The 20,681-nt window shown below is 43.4% G+C and overlaps 1 protein-coding gene across 1 annotated transcript in view; it reads right to left on the reverse strand.

The window, feature by feature from the left end:
- Nucleotides 1-20,681, reverse strand: part of LOC310869860 (glutamate receptor ionotropic, NMDA 2D-like) — a gene marked incomplete at its 5' end in the record, with an annotated part of 215,730 nt that overhangs the window by 70,251 nt on the left and 124,798 nt on the right. The window contains 3 exon segments of the mRNA XM_083780822.1: nt 5,368-5,497; nt 5,500-5,572; nt 14,502-14,616. Coding sequence (XP_083636948.1) covers nt 5,368-5,497; nt 5,500-5,572; nt 14,502-14,616 — 318 coding nt within the window.

The following is a 20,681-nucleotide window of genomic DNA, read 5'->3' on the forward strand; positions in this document are numbered from 1 at the left end:
ACACACACACACACACACACATTTGAATTATTTTATTTGGTCCACACTTTAAAAGGAAAATGCATAAGGACACAAACAGTATGGGTGCAGTTATGTTACAATCACAAGCCTATGACACATGTTTGGAATCATGATACAGCATGCAAGAATGTCACTCAGCAGCGTCTCTGATAGCCATATTCGTTCACACGACGGTGCTCAGGACTAGGCTTAGTCTCATATGGTGGCATAGACAGTACAACAGGGACAGTACAACACCTCGCAAGTCCTTCTGCCTCATCCTATGGACACTCCAAGCTGTCGAGAGTTCGAAACGCTCCCACAAACGCTCCCACGCTGTGGGCATGTCCCAGGCTGGACCATCAGAGAGAACGGAGCCGTCTCACACCTCCGCCCGGTGACAACACGCGGCGTCCGCTTGCCGTAGGGAAGTTGCCGACTCACCGGGTCTCTCCCGGTGACGCTGCACCCCCCATACTCCCTAGCCGCTCTCATGGGCCTGGAAGTCCACACACCGCTGCCCCGATGGGGGACCGACACACCGCGGGGAAGTCACCGGGTCCACTGCCTCTCCTCCCGGCACCTGTTGTTCACGGGAGGGACCAACAGGCAGCGTAGTAGACTACGTCGCTGGGTACATCTTGACGTGATATCCTGACACACAGCCACCGCCACAGGAGTTGCAGAAGTTCCAAATGCTGTACCCACTACATTAACGATCGTAGTTAGAACGGGTGCGGTTGTTAGATGTTAAAGAACAAGCAAAGTTGGCGTCCACCGGTGTTTCCACCGTGCCGCCATTGCTGCGCGTGCGCACGCACACACACACACACACACACACACACACACACACACACACACACACACACACACACACACACACACACACACACACACACACACACACACACACACACACACACACACACACACACACACACACACACACACACACACACACACACACACCTAGTGCTGATGTATATTATTACGTCTTGGAAACAGAATCTTTTGATCATCAAAGACACGGTTGTTTTTTTACAGTGAAACGTACAGTCTACTGTATACCAGTGATGGAAGAAGTACTCATTATGTACTCATTATTATTTACTTAAGTAAAAGTATCAATACTGCCTATATACTCTGTTAGACGTAAAAGTCCTGTATTCAAAATGTACTTGTAATTGTAAATTCCAAGTAGGTGTACTAGCATCAAAATATACTTAAAGTACCATATTATAGTCATTGCGCAGAATGTCCCATTTCACAAGTTCAAAATGTATATAAACCTTTTGAAAAAAGCAGATCTACAAGCTCACAATGCGTCACATTGTGACACATTGTGAGCTTATAGATTGGCTCTTTCCAAATTGCTGAAATATGGGCTTCCCCCCTCTGTCACTGTCACTTACAAAGGTGTTCTTGACTGGATAATAGCGACACAACTAAATGACTGAAAATGTCAAGGTGTCCTTGAGCAAAAACCCATTCCTGCCTATGCTCGCTCGCCGTGCGTCTTGTTCTAGACAAGAGTGACAAATGACTGAAATGTGAGCGCAAACGAGCCATTAACCCGGCCATTTCGACCTGAGATCAGATTCTAAAAATGTCTTCTACATCCTGACAGTTTTCTGAAAAAGCTGTGTTTCTATGTCAGTCGTTCTTCGATTTTTCAAAAATAGCAGACCTACAAGCTCGTAGTGGCTTGTAGATCTGCTATTTTTCAATTGCTAAAGCATAACATAGTGCTAACACCAAAAGGGGTTCCCGTTCAGAATGGGTTAAACGTGAGCATGAGCATGGATAAGGGCCGGCAGTGGCTCAGGATCCGTGGCTCCTGGCTGATGGCACAAGCAAGACTACTAACTTTCCTCTAACTTTCCAAGTTTGATGAGGACGTGTCACGAGGCGTGATGTCACAAGGAGTGACCATATAGAGACCATATATGGATGCGTGATGTCACAAGGCGTGACCAAATATGGAGGTGTGACCGAGTGAAAGAGCGACCGACTGACGGGAAAAGCAGGTTTTCATAGTAAACCGTGACCTACAGTCACAATCAATAAGGAACCGTGCAAGCCAAACAAAATGTAATGTCCTGCAATCCCAAGTGCTTCGGTTCAAATATGATTATTTTGGGGGTCCTCAGTTCAAATATGATTATTTTGGGGGTCCTCAGTTCAAATATGATTATTTTGGGGGGTCCACAGTTCAAATATGATTATTTTGGGGGGGTCCCTGGACAGTTCAAATATGATTATTTTGGGGGGGTCCCCGGCCAGTTCAAATATGATTATTTTGGGGGGGTCCCCGGCCAGTTCAAATATGATTATTTTGGGAGGTCCACAGTAAAATATATGATTATTTTGGGGGGTCCACAGTTCAAATATGATTATTTTAGGGAGTCGCGGTCTGAAAAAGGTTTGGAAGAACCACTGCCTTACATGGTTGCCCCCTTTGCTGGTCCGTTGAATGTGTACTGAATATAACACATAATGTGTCACGTGTTCCGGTTGTTGTCATTGTGTGTGTGTGTGTGTGTGTGTGTGTGTGTGTGTGTGTGTGTGTGTGTGCACGCGCGCATGCGTGTGTAAAGAGCTTTTAGAGGGGTCGCAATGACTAGAAAATAAGGCATTGATATTGTACAAATGTGGTCCATTTACTCGTGTTAGCTTAATGGAGCATCGTGATACGGTTCAGACAGTCACGGCACTCAGGCTGTTCCTCACACTCAGTCACCCTCGGATCTCATTCACTAACAAGCTAACACGTACGCCCTCGATCCTAATGATTCATTCTGGGCAGTGGTGTGAAGTAACTTAGCACATGTACTCAGGTAGCCTACTTATTTTGAGGATATATATATTTTTTACTTTCTTCAATACTTTTACTTCTACTCCACTACATCTCAGAGGAATTTAACCCATTCTGACCGGGCACCCATTTTGGTGTTATAGCATCATGTTATGCTTTATCTATTGAAAAATAGCAGATCTACAAGCTCATATCGCGCCACCGAGTGGCGCGATATGAGCTTGTATGTCTGCTATTTTTGAAAAATCGAAGAACGACTGACATTTTTTTTAATCTGATCTCAGGTCAGATGGGTCTAATCAGACCAGTGTGTGTCCAGTGGAAACCTCATATGAATCTGATCTCAGGTCAGAATGGGTTAACTTTTACTCCACTACATTTACATGAAAACTTTAGTTATTATAGTTACTTTGTGGGATTTAGATAATTTTACAAAAGATACATTAACCACTTCAGCCCTATACTACACTTCCTCTGCAACCTGGGGAGGGCAGCGGACTGACCTCATGCTTCCTTCTATGCATCTCCCTGGTTGGACGTAGCGCGTGGAAGGAACACGTTATTCCTACCAGATCCTTCCCTCCATCAGGCGCCCCGGCTGGCCAGGGGAGGGCAGTTTAGAGACCAGGATTACTGCATGTTTTTTGTGAGGGTACCTACCTAGTCCTACCTATAGGGGACACGGGGAGAACATTTCTACACAGAAAAGCCCTTTCGCCAACCCCGCCTCGGTATGGCACGATGACTAATGAGGCGGAGGAGAGAACATGCCCCCAGCGCCCTAGCGGGAAGCGAACCCAGGACCTTCTAGATGTGAGGCGACAGCACTACCGACTGTGCAAAGCTAATTTTGACCAGAGATGCCATCTGGACAAGGAATTGGCGTTAAAGCCGATTGAAAGAACGGACGTGGGTGCGTGCGTGCGCAGTTCAAGATGGCACGCTCCAGTGTTATTGACAACACACCAGCTAGCAGCCCAATGCTAACGTGAGTAGCATTACGACTTGATCAATCAAAAATAACTATAAAAGACCAATTGCCGTCAATTGGCGCTAAGCGTAGTCATTTCCTGCCGTTGACGGATATCTACAATGCTTCACCGATGATGACGGAGATCTCCGTCATGTTGTCTGCTCAGTGATCTATAACCCATTCTGACCGGGCACCCATTTTGGTGTCAGCATCATGTTATGCTTTAGCTATTGAAAAATAGCAGATCTACAAGCTCATATCGCGCCACCGAGTGGCGCGATACGAGCTTGTAGGTCTGCTATTTTTTTTTAAATCGAGAGCGACTGACGTTTTTAGAATCTGATCTCAGGTCAGAATGGGTTAATCAGACCAGTGTGTGTCCAGTGGAAACCTCGTGTGAATCTGATCTCAGGTCAGAATGGGATAATAGATATAGCGCTCTTCGCCAACGTTTTGACGGTTCTAGGTTGCAAGCAACGGACAGAAATTAAACGAAGTAAAAAGGTTGACTGCCGTTCGCCTACACACATATTTTGATGCCAATACTTGTACTTTTACTCAGATCAATTCTAAATACTGAAATTGTACTTACTAACTGCATTTCTAGATTGTGGTATTACTCAAGTAAAACATGTGAGTACTTCTTCCTCCACTACTATACCTCCTGCTTTATAGTCCTTGTGGCAATTAGTTCTTCAGTTCACTATGTCAATATGTTAATGTATGGATTCCTGTGGATGTATGATGCCATCTGTGTATTTTAAGCAATGCCCTTGAGGGTTCAATGTTATTGCCCATGTAACAACTCTGTATCTCATAAGGCTCTGATTCAGGGGCTGCCTGTGATCTCAGATTATGCGCTTATGCCTGCTCAGATAAAATCTATATCACAGGAGCGGAGTCCCGCTGCCAAAATGTAATGCGATATCGCTGCAATAAATCGCTTATCTTGATCAAAGTGCCCCTGACTGAAATAAACCTGCGTCGGATAATCACCCATAATGGTATCAAGAACACTAAAAGTGTTTCAATGGGGTTTAAATTCAAGTGAATCTCGGGTGTGTCTCATGCACTAGGTCTCTGTTGTCTTCAGTGTCTATCCAGTGGCCTGCATTGTACATTTCCGCCATATATTAGATGTACACGTTTTATTGTGTGCGATGTTTTCTTTTGTACGGTATAGTAACATGAGGCATTCATGTCACCCCACTTCTCAACATATTCCTTCCTTCCTTCCCGGGGGGACGATGATTACAATTCTGTTCCTATCGGGGCATAATGGCACTGAGTCGGCTCAAGCGGCCGTCGCAATGTTGCGACAGCTCGCATCTTGTGGCTCCCGTTTTAATTTGCATTTCTTTATTTATTCAGACCCATCACCCTCTTTACGTCTTGGGTTTGATAACTGCGACTTCCATATATATCCATCCAAGACGTCAGAATGGCGCCTTTTCCCACCGGTTGAACCGGTTTGGTTCCATAATAATCTAGAACGGAACCAGTTCTAGAACCAAAGTTATTTTGGTGGAAAAAAAGGGGTCCATGCACGGAGCATTGCGGGGGCGGTGTTTGTGTGTACCTGGTGTTGACGGGCATGCGGCAAGGCACAGAGTCCCGTATGCAGGAGCTGGTGCCGGGGTCCGCCGGCTCCACGAGGACAAAGGGCCTCTCCTCCAGCGTGACCACCCTGAGGTGCTGCGTGTCGTCCAGGGCTTCAGGAAGGAGCCGTAGCGAGACCAGGGGTGGTAGCGCAGCCGCAGCTGGCCGTTCTCCCACCAGCCCACCTGGAGAGTAGCCGCACGCACCACACACACACACACACACACACACACACACACACACACACACACACACACACAGTGAGGCGGCTAAAAAAAAAAAAAAAGATCCTCGACAAAAATAGCCGATCTACAGTACGCTACATCTCAGATATCTTTGGTGAATGTTCTCCCCAGAATAGGGATGCTTGGGTTCAAGTGGCTAAGTGTGCAGTTGATACGAATAACAGTCTATGTCCATATAGTAATTATCCATAATGTATTAAATGATGGATTACGCTTCAGGACAGATAGGCCTTTTCGGGGAGGGGTCAGATTAAATGATGGACTTAGACTGTTATTCGTCTCAACTGCTTAAATGTCAAGTATGGAAATGTCAAGTAAGTGTTTTCAGTCTGTCGTTACTATTAAGCTTTCCTTGTGATACATACAGTTTCTTAGGGGGGAAATATTTACATCTTTATCGTAATGACATTAATGTAAAGTTCAGCGGGGCCTTGGGTGAAAAAGTGATTTCCAGGGGTGACCTGGAAACCACTGCTGTAGAGGATCACGTGACGAGGATGAGGATCTGAGGGAGTTGGCATAATAGTGATTAGACTGGGAGATAAAAGGGGGATTGATGGATAGGGGGATTCATCATTGCACTGACAATTGACCTTGGGACACAAACACAGAAGTGAGATCACAAAAAATATGTGAAGTCCCAGTAGTGCCGAAATATCATCACTTTGCAGGACTTTCTTTAACCGATTCTGACCTGAGATCAGATTAAAAAAATGTCTTCTACATCCTTGACAGTTTTCTGAAAAGGCTATGTTTCTATGTCAGCGGTTCTTCGATTTTTCAAAAATAGAAGACCTACAAGCTCGTAGCGCGCCACTCGGTGGCGCGCTATGAGCTTGTAGATCTGCTATTTTTCAATACCTGAAGCATAACATAATGCTAACACCAAAAGGGCTTCCCTGAAGAATTAACCCAAGAATGGGTTAATCTTGCGTCATTTCATTTGGCCCTTAACAAGCGCAAGAGCACATATACAGTCTCCACGCACACTTGCACGCACACACCCACACGCTCAATCTGCATCGTTATATCACTCATTAGTCATCTGTTGACGACCACATTAACACAAGCATCCAAATTGAAATGTTAGTGCACTTGGCAGAACACATCAGCCAGCAAGTCCAAGGCCACAAATCTCTGTCTCATCATTACCTCACTTAATCTCTGCATCTGTCTTTGTTCTTTTTCACTGTTTCCATCACCCCTTATCTCTCTCCCAGCCTCATGCTCACTGTATTTCGTCCAATAGGCCCCAGTTCCTGCCTACTGAAGCATGTGTCCCTAGCGATGACATCAGGGAACGACAGCTTTCTACCCCTGAGGCTGCAGGACTCCAGAGAAGAAGGGAAGATATAACCTCATTGTCAGCTCTGTAGCAGTGACCGGCAAACTGCGCTCTTCTGGATCGGACCAGTGAAGAAACACAGGGAAGGTTGCCGTTTGTTTGGAACAGTACTGAACAATTAAACTCAGATTTTCAGCATGCCTATAAATATGATCATTCTACAGGCACAGCCCTGACAGAGATGGTAGACAAATGGTTATCTTATACTGACAGAAAAATGATGGTTGGAGCTGTATTACTAGACTTTAGTGCAGCATTTGATGTTGTAGATCATGGGTTAATGTTAAGGAAATTATGTGCAACAGTTCAACAACAATCAATTGGATGAACAGTTATTTATCCAATAGGATGCAGTGTGTGCGTTTTTTAATGGTAGTTTTTCCTCTTTTAAATGTTTACAGTGTGGTGTACCCCAGGGGAGCTGCCTTGGCCCTCTACTTTACACAATATTTACAAATGACATGCCTTTTGTTTTAGATAAGAGTCGTTTGTGAACGTGAACGAGTATGCTGGCACTGGGAACTGGGGTTCATGCTAACAGCTAGCGGTAGAGATAGAGTTAATGACCAAGTGAATAGAAAAAACTAATAAAAAGTATGTCATGACATCACAGGTTAATCTCTATTCCTTGAGCTTTTATAGGCCTGTGGCTCCCCGGCTATCAGTAGGCGTTCCAGCATGTCACGTGCATATAGCCTCAATTAACGAGTTTACAGAAAGGAGGGGGAGAAAAGAAGAGAAGCGACCACCCGTTAAATATTCATTTTGGTTAACACATCATTTAAAAATCAACAAATATGCCGGTACACTGGTCTACAAGCCACATTACATTGCGGTACGAAGCGTTGTGAGCTTGTAGATCGGCTATTTTTGGCTGATGTTCTTCGCAGAATATGTATGGGGTTCAAGTGGTTAACCCATTCAGGACGGGCACCCATTTTGGTGTCAGCATCATGTTATGCTTTAGCTATTTAAAAATAGCAGATCTACAAGCTCATATCGCGCCACCGAGTGGCGCGATACGAGCTTGTAGGTCTGCTATTTTTGAAAAATCGAAGAGCGACTGACATTTTTAGAATCTGATCTCAGGTCAGAATGGGTTCATCAGGACCAGTGTGTGTCCGGCGGAAACCTCGTATGGATCTGATCTCAGGTCAGAATGGGTTAAAACAACCCGAGTTCCTCTTCCACCTCCAGCTGAGCACCCACAGCTTGTTCAGCAGCGATCAGCAAACACACTCCATGATTCAGTTCAATGGACTTCAATTTGGCAGTTTTTTCACTCCTGGGAAATAGCTGGGCTTCAGACAAATGAGAATTTCAGTGTGGCTAGGGGGGCCAGGACAGGAGATTAGAACTCCCGGTTCCACAGTGCAAGATGGGATCTAGATAACCCTGCTGCTCATATGCTGCTTTTAGCTTAATAATTAGTGGCAAAGTATTCATGATCAATATTTTAAATGACGCATTATAAAAGACGTCAGCATTTGTTCCTGTCTTTTGTCACTGTGTCAATGTGGAAGTTAACTATCTGTCTGTGTCCCTTTTGTGCCCATAATGTATATGGAGATCTCTGTAGTATGCAATACCCGTTGTCATAGCACCCATTTTAACTGTCTGTCTGTGTCCCGCATGGAGATCTCTGTATCTGTCTATCTGCCTGTGTCTGAAGAGTGCAAACTGAGTGTGAAAAGTGGACTGGTTAAGTAATAAATTGGCAGGTGAGGGGACTTGGCTTCATTTAGGTCCACTGGCAGAGCCTGACCACCCTTTTGTGGCATGTCACCGACTCAAGGCCGGGCACTGCACATGTGTTGCATTTTAAAACTGTTTTTAATATTTAATATCATATTGTCTATGTCCCTCAAATGTATTTCTGATGGCAGTCCTTTCTGGACTTTGGAAGCAGTTTTAGCTGCAACACCACAATGTCCTGAGGTGGTGGGGGTGCTGATATGCAGATTATTTAATCAGTATAATACTGATACTATAAAACCAGGATTGTTTCCATTCCATGCCAGCTTGGAAAATCAACAATGGCAGACGTTGTAAACAAAATGGAAATGCAAATTAGTTGGTTTTTTTTTTGCTGTTCCTGAGAGCAATTTCCATTAAAGCACCCATATGATATGAAAGCCTGATTGTTCAAAATTGGTTATTTGTGGGGATAGAAAACACATTATGGGAGCCCCAAAAACACAAAAGAAATTGAAAACGTTGAATGTTATGTTATAGGTCCTTTAAATTTGAAGCAAACGGTTCTCGAGTTATGTGCATTACAACCGTACACAGACACAAGAAAGTGGCTAGTCGGGAATTATCCTTTAAGAGGTTAAGTGTGCAACCGACCCATAGAGACAGTGTCATCCATCCATCCAGCTGGCTCGTGTAGAGACAGAAGGCTTCTCTCAGTATAGCACTCTGAAGCCCCGAGGAAGTGTTGAGCTCAGTGGAGGAAAGCTTATGCAAAAGGTCATGCTGTGAGTTGGTGAGCTGCTTTTGAAACACAGCGACGTTGACACTGAAACAGCTGTGTGGGAGCAACAAGTCCTGGGTTCAAGGCTTATCTTATCTCACCGTGCCAGGAAAAAGTCTCATTTTATTAAATGTTTTCATTCCTAATTTTGTCTTTGCCAATTAATTCCCCCATGTGCTCTGCGGTTCCCGTCAATGCCAATCCCATCACCCCCAGCTGGCACGAGGCCCGGCTGTGTGAGGATGTACGGTCTTTTCTCTGCTACACCAATGAGTCAGCAGTCTCTTCTTTTCTCCCATGACAGCAGTGTTGATATTGACAGCAATTGACAGCAATAGTCATATTAAAGGGATTGTGACATTTAAAACACATTTTTGTAGATTTTTTGGCTTTTTTTTACATCAATTTCACAAAAAAAAAAACGAAGTTTGAACATTCAGTGTATTCTCTGCTGTCTGGACTTTTGTGAATAATTATGCAAAAATGTCTCATCTGGTTGGACGGCAGGCATATACGTAGATCCCTGCTAAACCTCCGCCCCCTCCCCTCTGCTCCCTGCCTACCCTCTCTTCTCCGCCCCTCTCCTCTCCGCTTCCTCATTGTGACCGCGACTTTGTTTCTTTGTAATACTTACTAATAATGGCTTCTAGAGAAAAATCAATCTGCTCTGTTGTTGGCTGTGTCAATCAACACAAGTCCTTACACTGGATACCAACTGGCCTAGATGACTCTTTTATTTTTGACGGTGACGTTCCTACTAAGTTGTCAAAGAAGCGCATCTTGGGTTGACAGGAAAGGGGGAATTACCGACATCTACAGGCTAAAATAATGTGTTTTTCCATGGCTTCTCTGGATGCAGATTACACATACACAAAAACTCCTGGCAAGAAATACTGGAGTGGGCCCAGGCCGTAGCGTAACGGTCTGGGCACCGGACTGGTGATCCAGTCGCGGTGTGCCGCGGGTTTGACTCCCGAACCCGACACGGCCTTTACCGCATGTCATCCCCCCATCTCTCTCCCGTTTCCTGTCAGCCTACTATCTGTCCCTTAAAAAAAATCAATAAAAGGCGTAAGCCGCAAAAAATAAAAAATAAATAAATAAATACTGGAGTGGAGTTGAGTGTTCAAACTTTTTAGACACGTTTGAAGGACCATGGCCAAGACTTTTAATGTTGTTAAAATTATGTTATAAATAATGTCATAATACCTTTAAGCTCACAACGTGTCCCTCTGTGACAAGTTGTGAGCTTGTAGATCTGTTGTAGATTCTTCTCCACTGTAGTCCCTCCCTAACAATTTACAAATTCCTGTGGCAATGTATTCCTGTGTGTATGGCAATAAAGGCTTCTGATTCTGCTTCTGATATTGGACAATGTTGGCCTTAAAATGCAATGTTGGTAACAAGCCTTTTTCAGAAAGGACAACATTTTAACTTGTTTTTATACAGACATTAGAACATCGGTAAATACCGGTTATCGACCATAATAGCAATTTTTTATTTGTGTCATGTGGGAGCATCCCCAATTCTAACTTAGTGTTTTTAAAAGTTCATAGGGTGGGAGCAGCTTTGATTCTCAAAGGGAGTTCGCTCCACATCTTTGGTGCCAACACAGCAAAGGCACAGTCACCCGTGCTTCCTGTGCTAGACCGTGGAATCATCATGTAAGAGCTGACTGTCAGATCTGAGTGACCTGGTGGGAGATGACTGTGGAATGCTCATGTAAGAGCTGACTGTCAGATCTGATTGACCTGGTACTGGGAGATTGGTCCAAGACTGTTCCACAAACGGAGGTGCAAGACCTAAAAGGTCTTAACCCATTCTGACCTGAGATCAGATTCATACGAGATTTCCGCCGGACACACACTGGTCTGATTAAACCCATTCTGACCTGAGATAAGATTCTAAAAATGTCAGTCGCTCTTCGATTTTTCAAAAAATAGCAGACCTACAAGCTCGTATCGCGCCACTCGGTGGCGCGATATGAGCTTGTAGATCTGCTATTTTTCAATAGCTAAAGCATAACGTGATGCTGACACCAAAATGGGTGCCCGGTCAGAATGGGTTAAGGACACTACTGTACATGGCCCGAACAACGTATGGGCGTGCACAGCCTAAACGTGTGCATATTGTCACTGTCAGGTGGAAACCTTGTATGTCCAAAATGGTTACTTTTCAGGAATACACATAGACAGACAGACTTAGAAGCACATACAAGTACATGTAGCAAAGTGAGACACCAAGATGGAAAAGACTACAAACAGATACACAATATGGAGCGTGCATGGATTTGAACTGTGCAAACAATGGCATTGAAACAAGCTTCAAAACACACTGAAGGAGTCGTGGACATGTAAAGAAAGAGAGGATTTGCCAACGTTTGCAACACTGCTTTATAAGTAAAAGTAAGACATTAGATCTTGTGCAGCTCTCATTTTTCCAAGACCTCAGACAGATACAAAGTATGTTTCTCAATGAGGCTTTTAAAAACAATGTAGGGCCTGAAGCTCGATTGGAAGCAAAGATGGGAGTTTGAAGAAGGCTATGAAAGCATTTCCAATGCTGCTGTATTCCCTGATACTGTAGACAAATAAAACTTGAACTTGATACAAAGCACCCTATAGCAGTGGTTCACAAACTCTTCAGGTTGAGACTCAAAAGAAAGATTAAATGTTTGCCCGGACCCAAAGCAAACAATGCGTTGCTTTGCGCCACAATGTGATCTTGTATATCAGCTATTTTCACCACATTATTATTTTTATTCATGTTTTTTCTTAGATCTTTTTGATCTGCTCTTTTCAAAACAATTGTAGACATTTTGAGAGATTTTAGTCTTTTTACTTTCGTAGTTTATTTTATATATTGTTTTTAGAATCGGCTTCAGCTGGGGCTTAATGGATTGAACTATGTTTGCCAATCTCCCAAAAATACCCTGCTCTATTATCCAGTGGAAAAGCCTTGAAAGAGCATAGGGAGACGATAGGAAGCAAGACCCAACGCTCCCTGAAGATGAGGCAGCGATAGTTTCCTGCCGCTTACACCATGCAGCATTAAACATTGAGAATGTCTCCTGACTGACAAATGCAGGCCAGATATACTTTTTGAGTGAAAAAAACCAAACAAAAAGAAAAAAAATACGTGTAAGACTGATACTGATACTACAACAATGATGAAATCAGTCAGAGCTCTCCAGAAATTATACGGAATCTTTTTTTAAGCAGTTGCCATGAAAACAGACAAACAAACAAAAAAACTAGACTATATTTTTCAGTTCCTTCCAAAAGTCTGTCTGTGTATCAGCTTTTGAGTACAAACACAATGTGTTGCTATGCGAAGCATTGTGTGCTTGTAGATCATGTAGATCTAGAATAATGATTACCGGTAATTTCGAGTACATTTTGACACAAAAAAGTACATTTTGAATTCCAGACTTTTACTTGTAACAGAGTATTTCTACAGGTAGTGATACTTTTACTTCAGTTAGAAGAAGAAGAAGAGTACATTTCCACCACCACATGGATCAGGGAGATGTTGTTGACAACGGAAATTCGGCAGAAAACTGCCACCTAATTTAAATAAATTATTCACGTCTTGTAATGTATAATTAAGACTATTAAAATTAGGCCATCAAAGTCTTGATTTGCATTGAGAGCAGCCGTTAATTTTCTTAAAAGGTTCAAGGCTGATGAAGGAAGACTTCAGATGAGCTGGCAATTGAGGAATATCTAAACATGACTGACCTGAGGCCAATTCTACAAATTGTTTACAGTTGTTACAGTTCACTGAAAATCATACTGTATATGCTTATGTTATATATAATATGTTTATGTACATATAATATGATGCTATAGCAGTGGTTCTCAAAAATGTCCATGTCAAGAACCTCCAAAAGTAAATTAATTTGAGTTACAAACTTACAAATCTAACTCATTCCCTTGATTTTGCACATGGCACATACAAAATCAACCGCTGCATGCAAATTCATGTTGGAATATTACACATCGCTGCAGTATCTAGTATGCTAGTTGTGGAGCCCAGGAAGACTAGCGAGGCACCACTTGTGGATGGGGATCCTAATAAAGAATACCGTATGACAACTTTACAGTTCCTTTCTTATGACCCTCATCAGATTTTACTGCATTCGGACACATCATAATTGTTGGCAAGCGCATTCATTTATGCACCCACCGCTTGGAAACATGGGAGGCCGTAAGGCGCCCGGGGCCCGGGCCAGACATTTTGAGTTGTGACAGAGGTTGCCTAAATGTCATTAAGGCTAATTTAAGGTTTATTTGCTCAACTGAGGTCACAAGAGTGGTGAGGAATGGGGAATGAGCCTTTCAGAGAGCAGACTTTAAATCCAAGATTACTGTACCTCAGAGGGAGAGAGAGAGAGAGAGAGAGAGAGAGAGAGAGAGAGAGGGGGGGGGGGGCTTTCTGTGTGGAGTTTGCATGTTCTCTCCGTGTCCCCTAGCATGGGTACCCTCACAAAAAACATGCAGTAATCAATGCAGAGAGAGAGAGAGAGAGAGAGAGAGAGAGGGGGGGGGGGGGCTTTCTGTGTGGAGTTTGCATGTTCTCTCCGTGTCCCCTAGCATGGGTACCCTCACAAAAAACATGCAGTAATCAATGCAGAGAGAGAGAGAGAGAGAGAGAGAGAGAGAGAGAGAGATAAACCCAGTGGGGGATTGGATAAGGGCAACGGAAAGGCGATGAGTTAGCATGTTTGATGGGGTGTGAAATTGCGGTTAACCGGGTTTAGCCACCTCGCTAATATAATTAGTGTCAGGTGCAGTGTTGGACACAGCTACTCAAACACAGTACTCAAAGTAGGGCTAGGCTATAGATACCTGTGCATTCCTCCTGGGCAAAAAATATTATATGTACATGCTAACGTTTCTCAGTCAAATTTGTAATTCAGTAAATACTACAGTTATATTATTTTGTTCGAATGAAAGCCTAGCCTAGCCTACTTTACTACTCAAGTGAAGTACACGCTCAAAATTGTACTCGAGTAAATGCTTGTTATGTGCAGCTGGGTCACTCACCTCCTCCCAGCCTTTCCCATTGGTGTAGGAGATGACGTCCAGCAGGGGATTGGACAAGTAGCCGTCACTGTTGAAGGAATAGTCCCGCCCACCGATGGATATGTTCGTAAAATACCTGGGAAAGAAGATAAGACATTAGTACATGGTTGATATATAATTTACCACTGTATAAACGGTATATTTTTAAGCGATGCTCCTCGTTTCTACAACTGACTGTGTGTACTGTATAAGTCTCCATGAGCATGAGATGTCCTCCTGCAACTGTTCAAAACACAGATGGGAACACAAAGTGTGATTCTACACACACAAACAAACTGAAAGAAACAGCGAGCATGCAAGCACACTTACGCGTGCACGCACAGCACACATTATAGCAGCAACCTGCCGTTTCTACCCGCTAGAGAACATTGGTTCTCTAGTTATTCTGCTGTATAGCTCGATGAAATAAAACCATCACTTCAAACTGGGTTTGATGTTTCACAAATACAGTACACAGCACCAAGATAATGGGCACGTTTCCCAAAGAGAACTTGCGCAAGGGCTTGCTTGTGGTCCTTACGGAGGCTCTGCTACGAAAGCTGCCTTACGTTGCAGGTGTTTCCCAAACGTGCACATAAGCGTGGCTATGTATTACCTTAGCATACACGTAAGCAGTTGATCCTAATAAAAATGTACAGGTTTGTTTAATTTTCAAAGCTTTTATATTTACACGAAATGAAGAAAACCACCACCCCCCCCAAACACATGTAGCTGGGATTATCATCATCCCATCATCATCACAGTGATTGATGGACTTGATGTCAAAAGAAGGAAAATCGTGGTGCTAGGGAAGGTGTGCTTAAAATACTGTTTGTTTTAATGAGAATAAGGTTACTTTTAAACCAGATTTGACAACGGTAAGCAAAACCACCAAATAACTAACGAAAACAAAGCTGTCTTTAGAAAGCAATGATGCTTTGTCTAATATCGATTGTGTAGAAGCTTTATCCGAGCTCAAATTGTCTGAATCCGCTGTGGGGCTAAGCAAGTCATTTGCTGGACTTGCTGACATAAAATACCCCGGTGTATACTATCAAGGATCATTTGTCAAGTTTGCAGTGTTTGCATTTTGTTAGGAAAGAAATAAAATAACACGATACAGAGACAACACGAATAGAAAATAAATCAAGACAAAATCCAATTCATGGAACCGAGACCTTCCTCAGCAGGAAGCAAACATCAGGTTTTCTTCAATACAGAACACATCTGCCCTGATGGGAAAGGAGGTCACAGTGTTGAGGTGCAAGAAATTAGGTGAGACACAAAGAGGTGAGTGGAAAGAGAGATTTGTAGAAAATAACTGAGCTGTATAACAATAGCTCACACAGTGAAGCGGAGCAGGAAGTAGCGGTGGCCGAACGGTTTGCGGAGCGGTCTCGATACCGGAAGGTCGCCAGTTCGCATCCCCGGACCGGCACGTTAAAATTACCATCGCTGAAGTGCCCTTGAGCAAGGCATTGAACCCCTACCATGAAATGTTCTATGAGCAGGGTGTGGCTGTAAACAAGTCCTTGGCTTAGTCCACTTCCCTGGGTAAACAAAGAAATTTGCTTTGCTTTGTAAGAGAAGAAAACACAACTTCCACTAACACAGGGGTCCTTCAGGGGTGCCATGAATATGGGGTCGCAACTTCGCAAGAAAACTTAGGAACGGTTTAGACACTTAGCCTATACACCCTAGTGTCCTGAAGTGACTATTGTGACCCTGTAGATATATTTTCTTCCTGTACGTGTGGAGAGTGATTCATTGAAATTTCACAGGCTACTGTAGAAAGTAGTTCATTCTAGGTCTTACTTGAAAAAGAGATCTCTGAACTCAAGTGACTATGATTAAATAGAGGTCAAATACGTCCAATGAGAGAATACTGTACAAGAATAATCACAGGGTTCTCTCTCCTTCTTTAATTAAACATTAAGCTTAAAAGAACATCACAGCTTTCTAATAAAACTCCCACATGTGCACCTAACTAACACTCTCACTAACACTGAAGCTGGATTTCGACTGCAACTTTAGCACCACACCACACTACATCACAACACTCCACACTGCATCAAATAAAGTACCCCCTCGCACCCCCTCGCACGCACCCCTCCCCTCCTGGAGAGAATCAACGCCCCTTTCTTGCCTAACAATGTAATGTAGATGAGTGGTAAACTGTCCTGTATACAAATGCAAATCACCTTTAACTACAATATTAATTACTGTAATATATTAAAACTGTAATAAGTATAATACAATATAAAGTATTATAATGTATTACAACTATAGTGTCTCGGATGACATTCTGGTGAGACAGTGTCGGAAGGCCAATCAGAGGCAGGCAGGGCTACATGTCTATGCTCGACATAGAATATACACATATATATATATATATATATATATATATATATATATATATATACTGTATATAGGAAGAAAAAAAAGACGCAAAATTACGTCCTGGCACAGGGGGATAATTAAAACGTAACCTGTCGTTCCTTGGCTTGGATTGGGTTAAGTTGAGGTGAGGAGAAAAGCGTCTGCCCGTCAGCCATTTTATCCCCACAGTTCCATTAGGCTGACCCTATAGCTGATATAACCCCCGATAACGAGGCTGTCCTTTCCAACCTGTTAGAGGTAACGTTTCTTTGTCTTTAAGGCAGTTCTGCTTTATTAGCCAGCACAGTGGAGCGAGACAGTAAAAGCATGGTAAAAGAGAGAGGGGGCGGGGGGGCGGGCAGTGGACCTGTCAAGTGACACACACACACACACACACACACACACACACACACACACACACAGGTGCTGAATGAATCAGATTCAAGGCCAGCAGTCAGATGCACGCTAACTGGTTTTCAAGCCCCGGCAGCTAAACAAAAAACTGTAAAAAGCACCACTCTAATCATCGTCCTACGCACAGTGCCTGCCTGCCTGCAGCTAAACCATGTCAAACAACATGTGGACATGCTCTCTGAGCTTGTCAGAATACCCCCCCCCCCCCCCCTGCACACGCAGGCACGAAAAAGCCCATCCCTCGCACAGAGCATGTTTTTCAGTGTCAGGTTCTTGTGTAGCATTGACCTAACACATGTGTACACGCACACACACACACAACACACACAAAACCTGGGGGGACGAGGCTTTTATAACAGCAAATGTCCATTATAAAGCACACTGGTTCTTCTCAATGTACTCCCGAGGTCCACAGACCACCAGGGGTCCAAATGAACTCCATAACCTGCTACTTTCACCAGGTATTATATTTGGGATCTGCAGGGGCATTATGGTCTAGACTAGAGTCTATACTGAGCTTGTGCGTGTGTGTGTGTGTGTGTGTGTGTGTGTGTGTGTGTGTGTGTGTGTGTGTGTGTGTGTGTGTGTGTGTGTGTGTGTGTGTGTGTGTGTGTGTGTGTGTGTGTGTGTGTGTGTTTCTTGAAAAATAACTTCCATACTCCCATTCACTCTGCACTGCTATCTAGCCCTATCTGGATGGGGAATAAACACAATTAAATCCACTGCCATCTAGTGTTCAAAAAGTTTGACCGCTTCACTGCCGCTCATTGATAGCCGGGTTAATAAACCAGACTAATATCGCACGGACCGCGGGATATTAGTCTGGGGAGGCTCAGCTTGGATTTCATTTCCAGGGGGGGGCGGGTTGAAACATTTTCTCTTTGACGCAATTGGTCAGAGCTACTGTCAGTCAAAGGTCTCAAGCATTGAAAGTCACTGTACCAAAGCCCGCCCATATTGCATACCGTGTCCCGATTGGCCGCCCCATTTCTCTGGTGTAGGAAATGGGCGTACAATTGAGCCTCTCCAGACCGTAATCCGCCGGCAGGCAATTTTTTTTTTGCCAACGGCTGATTCGGTCTGGTTTATTAACCAGGCTAGCTCATTGACTCCAATGTTACGGAGCTTGTTGTCCTTCCGGGTTAAACAGGAAGGTGGGGGCTTCCCGGAAGTGGAACGACTCATCACAACACAGCAGAACAACCAGCTACATTTTCGATGCGATGCGATACAAAATCACAAATGATTTACAATCGTCGGGTGCGTGCCGGCTCACCATGGACAGCTCTCGAACCTTTGGAGATACGGCGCTTTGAAAATTGGGTTATAATTGAGGCTCAACGGAGCTGGATTCAACACAAAAAAACATTGCTGTTGGTGAAGGAGGAGGGCTATACTAGCCGGAGCAATGCTAAAACAGACAGACCGACCAGGCGTTCATATGGATTAAACATATGTCGACGCTTATAAACGTATATAGTTGGCAAGAACAGGTCCCGGGGGGGGTACGTTGATGGCAATAAAATAATTAAGTCGGTTATTGACATAAAAGGCTGCACAATTAACATAGGCAATGGCTCAAATCACATACTGTAGCACGACAACGGGGTGAGAGACAGATCGAGACACCATCCTGCCACACTGGATTTGTTATAAAGAATAAAACATATGTTAAATGTACATATCCGCATTCTGACATTATCTCTCCATTCCCACAACAATTATAATTTTGGACATAGTTTGAATGGTGATTAATCATGATTAATACATTTTTAAACTGTGATCTAAATCTAAATCAGATTAATCTGATTAGATTTCTTTAATAATTTGACAGCCCTAATCTCAGGTACAATATGCTTTTTCTTATAGAAAAGATACCCCCTTGTACAAGTGTACAACTACAGAAATTATAGCTATGAGAAACCGTACGAGTGTGCTGTGTATGGAACGAGCTTCAAATTTATTATTATTTTTGCCTTGATCTGCCTTGCACACACACACACACACACACACACACACACACACACACACACACACACACACACACACACACACACACACACACACACACACACACACACACACACACACACACACACACACACACACACACACAAATAAAAAAACAAATAAACAAATCATTCAATGAAAAAGTTACATGAATAAACAATTAGAATTAAGAAAATAGAGGCGAACATTGTGAAAATAGGCAAATAACCGATCTACAAGTTCACAACGCTTGTAGCTCGACTATTCTAACAATATTTATCTGTGGAACTGACTAAATGTAAGGCCTACAATTCCAAGTGCTTGAAATGCAGATCTCCTCTCTTCCAGCTGATTTCATTTCCAAGCCCCATTTCCCAGCCTTCACCCACAGAAATGATATATAAGACATATAGCAATGCAGCGGTCATAAGTCATATACACTCACTGTTGTATGGATGCCAAGCTTCTCTCCGCTCTCCTCTCCCTCCCCTCCCCTATCCTATAATATTGTCTCCTTGTTTGCATTAAAACACTCTTGCACAACCTACCTACTGGCAACTGGCTTGAAACCCTGTTAACCCCTTAAGCCATCTACACACAATCACGGAATAACAATCTCTTCTTTACACCACTGTTCTGTTCTTTGCAATTTAATATATACAGTACGTGTGTGTGTGTGTGTGTGTGTGTGTGTGTGTGTGTGTGTGTGTGTGTGTGTGTGTGTGTGTGTGTGTGTGTGTGTGTGTGTGTGTGTGTGTATATATATAAGAAACATTCCTCGTTGTGTTTATAGAGCAGCAGCTGAAAGCGAGCTGCTAAAAACAGAGAATGCCACAATACAAGTTGAGTGGGAGAGATCGATGCAGTGAGAATGTGAAAGAGAAACCTATTTGTAAGTCAGACAAACCAAGACTCAGGGGCATAATAGTATTTCCTGTCATACATACAACAGCTCTGTGGACATTATTGTCACTTCCTCCGACAAACACCTCAGTGGTGTTCCCTAATAACAAAAGACTATAGGCTAGACAGTCTAGACCAACAATGAATTTCAAAATCTGCTCAGAGCGCGATGCAATACAAAACCGTCAAAGCCAATGACACAGGCTTCATTGTGGTTAGGTGAAACCTGACCAGAGTGTGGACAGAAATTACAATTACTTCACTATATATTCAGCTCGCAATGTTCCGGTGCCTAAGCAATCGGCTACAAGACCTTAAAACCAACCATTCTTTTTTTTGTGGCTTTCTCCATTATTTTATATTTTTTTATGGAGGGACACACAGTAGGCTGACAGGAAATGGGGAGAGAGATGGGGGGGGAAGACATGCAGTAAAGGCCGTCGGGATCGGGAGTCGAGCCCGCTGCCAGACTGGATT

Source organism: Protomyctophum parallelum, assembly GCF_964188405.1.
Source record: "Protomyctophum parallelum genome assembly, chromosome: 1".
NCBI classification, from domain to species: Eukaryota; Metazoa; Chordata; class Actinopteri; order Myctophiformes; family Myctophidae; genus Protomyctophum; species Protomyctophum parallelum.